Source organism: Crocodylus porosus, unplaced genomic scaffold (assembly GCF_001723895.1).
Source record: "Crocodylus porosus isolate Cpor-Errol unplaced genomic scaffold, CroPor_comp1, whole genome shotgun sequence".
Taxonomy (NCBI): domain Eukaryota; kingdom Metazoa; phylum Chordata; order Crocodylia; family Crocodylidae; genus Crocodylus; species Crocodylus porosus.
The window spans coordinates 16,235,274-16,245,614 of record NW_017728924.1 but is presented as its reverse complement, the minus strand read 5'-3'; the positions used below and the strand labels follow the sequence as shown (position 1 = coordinate 16,245,614).

Genomic DNA, 10,341 nt, shown 5'->3' with positions numbered 1-10,341 from the left:
GTAAAAATTTATACTTTTATAAAAAATCCAAGGGTTATATATGCTGCAAAAAAACCTGCAGTGACTTAATAAAAAAGTATGGGATCTTTGTAATAATTCACTTTCTCCACCGTTGCCATGATGAGCTTAGCCAATGAGAAGCATCAACATGGCAACGGAAACTATCATCATAAAATGGTACAGTAATAGAGATAGCTAGACCAAGAAGGGGCAGGGTCTCCTGGGAAGAGGTCTGCAGAGAGGTCCAGTGACTGGTCATGCGGCTCAGTGTCAGGAATAATGGTTGTATGGCGGAAGGGGGTGCCCAATGCCATTTTGGAAGTGATGATGCTGACGATGGGCAAGATACTCGGTGTAGCTCATGGTCATCTTCTCACTACGGTACCTAAAAGGAGGTGAAGGAAAAAAAAAAAAAATCTCAGGAAAGTGTATATGAAGCCCTGAGGAATATTGAAATCTTAGTCAGTCATGCGTTTTCCATACGTGTCAGATTGACCATGAGGAGACAGACCACCCCCGTTAGGCACATCCACACCCAGCAAAACCCTATGGATTTCCATGGGGTTCACCTGAATCCACTCTGTTCAGCTGTTTATAGCTCCCATGGAGGTGATTTTTTCTCAGATACATAGAGATATCAGAATGCCCTACCCAGAACAGCACCTGCCTGACCAGGTGGTCATAAATCAACTTCAGTTTGTAGAATCAGAAAATGAGGGTTGGAGCGGACCTCAGGAGGTCATATATAGTCCAACCCCCTGCTTAAAGCAGGACCAGCCCCAATAGATGTGGGAACCATATCCAGCCCAAATTCTGTGGGACCTTCTTCTCTTGCCTCTTTATTAATAGTGCCTTAGTCCGGGCCAAATACGCCTTTTATGTAGTGCAGAACCACTCCAGTGAAATCAAGCCAGAGCAATTCTGTCCTTACAAGTACAACAGAGCAGGCTCTGGCTCTGGTTGTGCTCTAAATACTTTCTCGATAATTTAATTAATCACCAAGTTTCTTAGCAGAACACCACTGTTTGCACTTAGCTGTAAAATTTACATTTGCACTTAGCTGTGAAATCAGGGTCATGCAGTTACGGAGAGAACACTTCGCCAGAGCCACCACGCAGTGGTTAGAAAGACCAGGGACATAAGCAGCACAAATTTACTTGACATCAGAGTGTTTTTTAATGATGTATTTATTTACCAAATGGTGACTGGCCCTGACTGAGAGATTATTTGTGGCTCTCTTCAGTTTGATGTGAATGAAGTACAGTGCTCGCAGTGTCGGATGGGTAAGCTGATCTGTGAATGAAATCCCTGCTACTCCAAAACTAAACCATAAGCTTGGCAGCTAATGAAGATGTTTGAATATGGGTCAAAGCAGGCCAAGGACAGCTGAACTAAACTAAAATCACATCTGCTCATTTAACCAGGCGGAAAGAAAATGTAGGTAGTAGCTCCCTCCCAAATTTGAAACCCCTTTCTAGACAGGAGGAGAATTCCACAGACGTCTAGGATGCAAATTTACTTGAAGCCTTTTCTTTTACAAAGAAGGCTGGGCCTATTGACACCAGTTTGAAGTAGGAATAAAAAAAATGCACAGTTAACTGCAAAACCTGCATTCATCACCAGGCTGGCTGTTTTTAGGATCTCATAACGGAAGAGAAGTTGAGCCCTGTTTCTTAGTTTAGTATCAAGGAAGAAGAAAAAAGAAGCTATTCAACTACATAGTTTTCATTTTTAACTTAATAAAAGGGACCGAAGCCATGTTTTTAGATGCGTTTCACAAGCGTTTGCTGTTTCAGTATTGCTCTATAGCACAAAATTGGTAAGAGGTAGTTAAATTGCTAAGTACACACAATAGCCGATCAGGAAACAGAACAACAAAAACTGGCTTTTGAATGTATATTTTGATTACTTATTTTGCAGATAGAGCTATAGTGCAGTGATTCTCAGCCAGTGTGGTGACACTGTGAGTTGCCTTAAGGTCGTTTCAAGGATGCTGTACAATGTTAGCACTATTAAGCGTGCAAACGTGATTCACAAGATAAACCCAGAATTGTCCTTTAGGAATCCATGTGGTTAAAAACACCCTGACCTGCTGTGGGCTTTCCGAGTTCTTTGCAACAGAAGAATTGCTGCATTATTTTTCTATTGTTAAAAAAAAGAGAGTGACAACCAAGAGCTGGCATTTTCTGAGGGGAGCCTCAGTCCAAAAAGGCTGGGAACCATTGAGCTAGTATTTCTCTACTGCTTTGGGTACTATATAGATTTAAACAATTTCAAACGATCTTAACGGATTCCTTCTTAGCCCCTTGCCCATGCAGTCACCACACAACACAGGAGTGGAGGGTGCGGACCTTCTTACGTTACTTCTCTGCAGGACTGGTTCTCTGCAAACAATGGCACTTCTGGACTCTGTGGAAGCTCCTATGTCTGAGTCCCAGTATCAACTCCTCCTACTATCTTCAGTTTCCCTTCTAAGCAAAAGTAACAAGTACCAGAACTGCAATAACTGAAAAGAAGCTCTGGCAGCACCATTTGGAAATGTAATTGGATTCTGTGAACCCCATCTCCTCCCTTTATCTGTTATTACATTTATAACTAGAGAGAACAAGTCCAGGTCTGTCCCTTCCTAAAAGAAAAAAGGGAGGGACACACAAACTAGGAAAAAAGGTAATTTCAAAAAAACCCCTTCCCTTCAAAATGTGTAAAATGTTTCTTAGGAAAAAAATAAGCTGTCGGGACATCCTAAAAAAGATCTGGGTTTTATGCAATGTAGCACATTCAGCTAGACCACACATGCTATTCTTGCAAGACCGGATCCCGTCAGTAATGCCTTGTGAAACACACCACCTAGTGGGTGATCATAACTTATCTGACGGCTGTTCCCAGCAATCATAATCTGCTTAATTTGACACAGGAATCAGCAACTAGTAGAAGCTGAGGTTTTGATACCATTAATCCTAAATTGGCCCATAAGTGGAGGTGGTTGCCATATAGCAGGAGTGGCCAACCTGCAGCAAAGGGCAGGAGCAGAAAGCAGGAGAGCAGATCTAGTAGGGGTAGCAGATCACAGTGGCACTCAGAAGGGCACAGGGCTTAATTTATGGCACACATGCCAAAAAGATTGGTCCCTGCTGCTATACAGTTACCCTGAACATTTCATGGAGAGAAAGTGCTCTGTTATGCCACTCATGGGAAAGGTGCTCCTCTCCTTGTGTCAGGTAAATGAATACTACTTTGTCACAGCTCTTTTGGACTGGTGCCAAGAGAAGCAAAATACTAACTAGACTATAGCCTCATGCCCTTTTGATACTGAACTTCCATCCCCATCATCAGATCTTGTAGGGATGAACACAGTGGTGAGCACTGACAGTATTATGGCTAATGGAAGTAGAATTTCACTACGACTTTTGGGAGGAATTCAGAACACATGTTTAGCACCAATTCATTGTTTTGTACAAGGTGAGTCAGACAACATGGTCTGACATGACTTTGGTGTCAGGAAGTCACTTATCAGGAATAAGACTCTCCAGAGACGTGACAGCTTTCTAGTCTCCAGGAATAGGTATTTGTTACAAATAGTACTTCTGGAGAAGCTGAAGTGACTCATTTGTAATCAATAGCAGGCAACCTCCCAAATGACCGGAATTATAAAAATATGCCTCTGATATGCATGTGCAAAAACTCTATTCAAAAACCTACTCCTATGTTATTCAATTGACAGTTCAACCACTGAGAGTGCTAAGGTAATCTTTAAGCACTGGACTCCTCCATCCCCATCTGATCACTAGCCCCCAAGAAAAGTCTGAGTCAACAGGCCTTGCAACAGACTGAAAAAACCCTCAAACATTTGTCTGTGTGGATGGACTAGATTCAAGGACTCTCCCACCGATAATGCCTTGGCTCTGGCGAACGGCGAGCAGCAACCCAGTTATCTACTGTCTGCTGCAACACAGCTGTTGAGATAATGTGAGCCAGCCTCTGCAATAAAAGGATGCAAAGGCATAACATTAAATAAGGTCTCACCTTTCTTTCAGAAAGGGATCAGTGTTCCCGTAAGTGGGACGGGTGCCATGATTTCACAGCAGCAGAAAGATAAAATAACCTTGTCAAAGCAAGACTTCCGAATGTGGAATTGTGCAGGTTTCTCTTCCCACCCCTCCCCAGTGCAATGTCCCAGGAAAGCAGGAGCTGCTTCATCCTGCTGATTTTTCTCTGTCACAATCTCTAAAGCACTCACATAAAATAAAATATGCAGGGGGCCCTTGTTAAACATTAAACATTTTTCCCTGCTTAGTGCTAGCAATTCGCATTATGTTTAAGGAGGCTGCAAGAACATCAAAAGAGCTATTCACCCAAAAATATTCTCAGATACAGTATAGACAAAGGAAGCCTTTACTATCAACCCTTTAGCGGACATTTATAAGACACGCATAACTCATGACAATAACAAAACAACGCCTCTTAGTTATAGTGCTGTATTTTCTCACATATAACATATATATCCCTTCCCCCTGCCCCCAAGCAGCTACTGGAAATTGCAGTGCATATACCATGCAAGAAATACGGTAAGAACATGATCTGCCCGTTATGGGCAGGTGAAAGTAAAATCTGCCCTCGCTCTGCTCCACAACTGCCACTACTCAGTTCCTACACGGAAACTTCTTTTTGTCCCTTCATTTTGCCTTTCAAAAAACATGCTCCAGATTATACTGGAGCAAGAGGTATGTGAGGACATATGGTAACTCCCATAATACATACCTGGTCAGTTTTATAGATTTCCTGAACTCATTAGTAATTGGAGCTTTGTAGCCTCCTTTCCTCAGTAAGGAATCTATGGTCTGAATGTGGTCCCATCCTGTGGAATTTCATCAGAATAAAGACTGGTGAGGAGCAAGCAATGAAACAGTCTTTGCATATAAAAATATTACTTCCCGCTATATTTTTACAACTACTCTGCTAAGTACACTGAAAAACTTTCCTAGAGCAGTAACATGTACTAACAGCAGCATCTTGCAGGAAGTACCATGTACGTGTTTTCTTCCAACATAAGGAAAAGCAAGTTTATTCTCCAAGACAAAGATCTTGCATGAAATTTAAAGACAGACCCAATATGCACATTTTCTGGATTTGGGGGGGCAGGGGGAATCCCAGAACTACATCTTTTAGAATTAAGCCTTAAGGCAAGGTTATGCATAACAATCACCCTTTATATAAGTATATAAAGTACAGAAAGCCCTAGAAAAATGAAGTTGCTATTGAAAATGCTGTAACATGAGCAGGCTTGAGTGTCTTAAAATCTGCTTTTAGGAGGCAGAGGCAAAAGGAATGAAGTAGCCCAGAGCTCATTACAAAACAGCACAAGATGTTTCAGACATCTCTTTACAGTGTTGTTAGTGCTACAGTGATGTTTCCAATTTTAGAACTACAGTATTATACAGCGTGGGGTGTGTTAATTAAATTACGGACTAGAAACCCAGAAATAGTTTAAGCTCATTATTGTTCTCCATCAAGTCTTCTAAACTATCATTAATCAATACACAGTTTTGAAGACTTGATACAACATGCAGAAATTGAACCAGACATTTCAGATGAAAAATTTAAACTGTTAGATACATTATTTCAGAAGTATGCAATTTTTAGAACATTCACATATGTATATAAAAAAATCAAATGTTTCAATTTTGGGTACTTTAAAGACACCAAACAGTTATATGTGAACAGAGTCTATCAGACAGACACGACAAAACAACAAAAGATTTTGACTAAAAAAGTTCATGTAGCAATGTAATGAAACCTATCTTAAGCAATCACCTACAGGTTCAATAAAATCCCCTTTTAAAGACAGGGTAGACAATATTACAGCTGAAATCTTAGATACATTTAAGAGGTTTCTAGACCAAGAGCTGCCCACTGAAGGTAGTCTTTAGTGCAGGTTTCATTTTATGCCTTAAACACCAACATTTAACACACAAGGAGGCAGAATTCCAACAAAAACGGAAAAAATACTGTCGTGGCTGGAAGAGAAGAATGTTAGTAAGTTGTCAAGGACACATGTTTAGCATCACAGACTCGAAACAAAACTAGAGTAACATTTTTTTTTCCCAAATAACCAAGTTACAAGGCTCTGCCTTTGGTTGAGAGACAGACAGTTGAGTTTATAAAATTCTTTTGGGATGTTCAGTAAGAAACAAGTTCCTTTCCACCCACCCAAAACCAATGGGAAACAAAAGCTCTTATGGAAGATTAAGTGCCAGCGGTGAGAGCCTAAGAAGAGAAAGAACTTCAGCCTTTAAGTTTAGAAAGAACTCTGCTCTTAAGATCCATAACCAGTGGTTATATCACTGAGTTAAAACGGTTTAGCATACTGAAGACATTGTAACATACTGACTATATAAAAAACAGATTTTAACCATCATAAAATATGGTCAGTAGCACTATACCACCCACTACATTTATTGTGCACATTGCTACTTTCTTGCTGTTTATTTATGATGTGCTTAAACTGTTAAAATTTACTGGAATCGTCCCAATAAAGGGATTGATTTTAAACAGACACATAAATGGCATTTATATGAGAGTCATTCCTTACAATTAAATATTGCTCCATCATCTGACATCAGTGCAAGGTCAAATATTGCATTTTAGGTTTATATGTATGTTTAAATTCTTCACCAGATCATATGAAATAAAGTGCAACAATGACCTTGCTCCTTTGCAACCTCCGGTAAGTAGGTGGCGGTGCGTTTTGATCCTTTTTCATTGATGAATTCTATTCTAATGCCATGTACACCCACCTGAAAGAAATGGGCAGTTTTATTAGTACATTAAAAAAAATAGAAACAAGAAATTTCTAACATGATCCCAAGATGCAAACGTATTTATAAGAGGTTTACCCAATTTTGGAATGTTTCGTTTTAAGGCTACTGCTGAAGTGATTTTAGTCCTCTTGGATGGTGCCCAGCTGATGGCTCTGCCAGGGAAAGGGCAGTGCCAGCCTTCCTTCCATTTTTCCTATCATGTGCACACACCTTCCCAAGTGCAACATCTCTGGCTCAAAGGGACCACTGCTTGAGACAAGAGGGTAGTTTAACCTCTATGCCCATTCAGTGCTTTTCTGACACTGATGAGAAGGGTATCGTTTACATTACACGAATGGACATCCACCACAATATGAAGTAATTGCCAGCTCTGTTTCATAGACAACCAAACAGGCTGACAGATCTTATGACTTGTGGCCACTAAAAACTGGGACCTCATGTGAAGTTGTAGCCTAGTGATGAAAGGCCTGATCCCACTATCCCTTGAGCTTTCCCAGTTCCACTAATGTATGAAGGGGGGAGAAAGGAGGGGCAGGGAAGGGTTTTCAAAGTGCTGGGAGCCAAATAACTTCTAATGTTATGTTTCCACAGAGCGACGGTTTTGTAGTTCACCATTCCCTGCCAATAACAGAAGGGTCAAAACTGCGGACACAAGGGCTGCTTGTGGACATTTAAAAAACCCCCAAAAGACGGCTATTTACTTTAAACTCCGCATGCTCCCACGCTGAAGAGGCAGTGCGTTAGTTGGACCCGCCACACCTGATGTCTGTAGAGACCAGCTGCTTTAGTGGGGCTTTTCTGGTGCTTTTATCTAATTGAATTGATTGAATCAGCTATTAGTTAAAAGCCCCCAAAAGCCCCGCTGAAACACCCGGGCTATATAGATACGGTGGAGCTGGGTCGAGAGAACGTGCTGCTTCTTCCAGTTTTGGGGGTGGAGGTTTAAATATCTGCAAGCAGCCAGGTGACTCTGAGGTTCTGACTGCAAAATAGCGAGCGTTTAAAGCACTCCCATTTTTGAAGGTAGAGTCCTTTTACTATGAATACCTGCTCTTGAATCAAGTTGGTCAGAAAAGACCTCCAGCTCTGTGAGGTTTTCTCTACCAAAAAACTGATGTGTGCGCTGCTTTTCACTACTACATAGTTACATACATTGAAACACAAAATATTAGTAGTCCCATATTATTCAGTCTTGTGCTCCTGTGACTAAGATAAGTTTTTATTTAACTCCTAAGGCCTTCAAGTGCATATGAAAACAGGAGCCATATGGGCGTAACACGTTACTGGTTGGTTTGTTTGCTGTTGTTTTTTTAAGAACAAGCTAATTTGATTTAATCAAAAATTATACAAGGATTATACGAATGGCAGCCTGCCCTACAATGTCTGCAATACAGCTAACAAGCAGAAGCTTTGGTATAGCAAAGGAAAAATGTTCTGGATAGCAGACTGCCCAATACACTCATATCTCAAGACAAACATAATTCAAACAATTAAGCGTAGCATTTTCATATGCAATATGCGGAGAAGGGAAAAAAGATTTGTCTCCTCCTCATGATTCTACCGTGTCTTAAATACGAACAATTGCTCTATGTGATCACTTCGTATCTTTATTCTCCATATCGCTAATTATTCTTTCATCTTCTCAGTACCGAACCTGAATTTACAAGCATAGAAGCCAAATCTGTACCCTTGGAGGATGTAATTATGAGCCAAAGGGGTCTCTTATGAAGAGCAGAAACTTGGGAATCAGAGGTTTAGCCAGATCTTGTTTGTTTCATTCCTAAAATTATGAAAACCAACTGGTAACTTTTGTGGACTACTAGCACACATTAGCATGGCCCACCTGGGTAAGGTTAAGAGATCCCCTTTCACCAGCGTAGCAACTTGTACCCATTTTAACACGTTTGTTTTATCAGACAATGTATTAGAACAGAAAAGTAATTAAAGGACACTGCCAAAATACACGGCCCCCAAATAGACCCTGCCCAAATGGTCAGGCTGATGTATGGCAATAAACAGTTTTTAATTTCCCCAAAGTGTGGAGGGAAAGTAAGGGGCAGAGGGGGAGAACACATACCAACCCTCCAAACAAGAAGTGCAATACTTGAGAAATCGTTTCCACAGAGATGCATTAAAAGAGAAATTAGATCGGGATTGGGGTCTTATGGTTCTATATATCATAAGCAAACGTTGACTAGGTTACCGTCTAATTTTAAAAAGGTTCAGTAAGTGGATTTAGTGAGCAATAAAATGCAGAAAGAGAAAAGTGGGCAAGAGCAACAAGAGGCACATGTGGCTACACACCTAGCAGACAACTGAGGAGTCAGTTTTAGCCCATTCTGCTTCTCCAAAACAATTTGCAGAGAAATCACTTAGGTACTGGTGTAGCCTCTTTTATGGTAACAGCATGCTAGGGAGGGTATTGATGTTTGATTTGTCACTTAGAAAAACAGCAATGCATTTATTGCTCTTAGGCAGAAGCAATGAAGGAGATCTGCTGGAGATGGTAAAATGCTCATTTTTGCTGTATTCACCAATCAAACCAGCACCTGACAACGGCAGGTCATAAGAGAACTAAAATGCTATCAGCCTGGAAGCCCCTATCTGGTAATACCGAGGTGTAAGAATGAAAGATTTCACGATGGGCTTTACTTGGGATTTATCAGTCTACCTATCAAGCAGCAAAAAGACCAATGCAAAGCACTGAGGGTGCATCAATACTAGCCAGGGACTGCACAAGGCACAATTACAACTAAGCATGGTGCTCCCACTCCACACAGACAACTACACGGGTGCAAAGGAGCAGGCCCTGAGTGTGTTCAGGTTCACTCCTGTGGGAGTCCTTACTGCCACACGTTAATGCTCCACGCAGGCAGCTACATCCCGTCCGTCCTAGGGTACAGCATGCTCTAGGAAGGCTCTTGCCCATATAGACCTGCTCTTCATTTTCCACATAAACCTGGTTTAAAAAGTAGACAACAGTGGAAAAGCGATCAAGAGGTTTTCATGAGGGGTTTAACAGAAATGCCAACAGCATGCTAGACATGATGTAACACCTAGTGAGCAGGTAACTGTGCTTCCCTAGAGAGGAAGCAAAAGTCCACGGAGAACCTAAACAGACTATCCGACCAAAGATCATGGAAAAGACAGGACAAGGTATATGAAGCAAGACATCTGACACTAGCAACCCTTCCCACAAATCCACAGGGCAGGGAAATTGTGCTTGCAGAGTGTAACAAGTTGATTTAAACTGCTGTACTGAGATAAGTGGCTTCTCTTAGCTAAGCTTTAAGTTGAGGGGAGCAAACTTAAGTTAAAGGAAAATAAGCCACTTCAACTCAAAGAAGCCAAACTCAAACCAGTTTAATTATATAAATTTAAAACAGATTTACATTATGCAGGGACCAACTTTACCACGTACACAAAACTACAGTTTCCAACAATCACTCCTGCAGGTGAAGGATAAAGGGCAGGTGGACTTGTATGAGGCAATACAGGAACTGTCATAAGGCGTTAACTGAGG

General features: G+C 41.1%; 1 protein-coding gene across 2 annotated transcripts in view; it reads right to left on the bottom strand.

Moving 5' to 3' along the window:
• Nucleotides 1-6: 6 nt before the first annotated feature.
• AMMECR1 (Alport syndrome, mental retardation, midface hypoplasia and elliptocytosis chromosomal region gene 1) overlaps nucleotides 7-10,341 on the bottom strand; it is a 116,224-nt gene continuing 105,889 nt past the window's right edge. For both annotated transcript variants that reach the window (XM_019540408.1, XM_019540410.1), the window contains 3 exons: nucleotides 6,704-6,794; nucleotides 4,759-4,855; nucleotides 7-385 (listed from right to left, as the gene is read on the bottom strand). In XM_019540408.1, coding sequence (XP_019395953.1) covers nucleotides 271-385; nucleotides 4,759-4,855; nucleotides 6,704-6,794 — 303 coding nt within the window. In that variant the 3' untranslated portion in view covers nucleotides 7-270. The remainder of the gene's footprint in view (nucleotides 386-4,758; nucleotides 4,856-6,703; nucleotides 6,795-10,341) is intronic.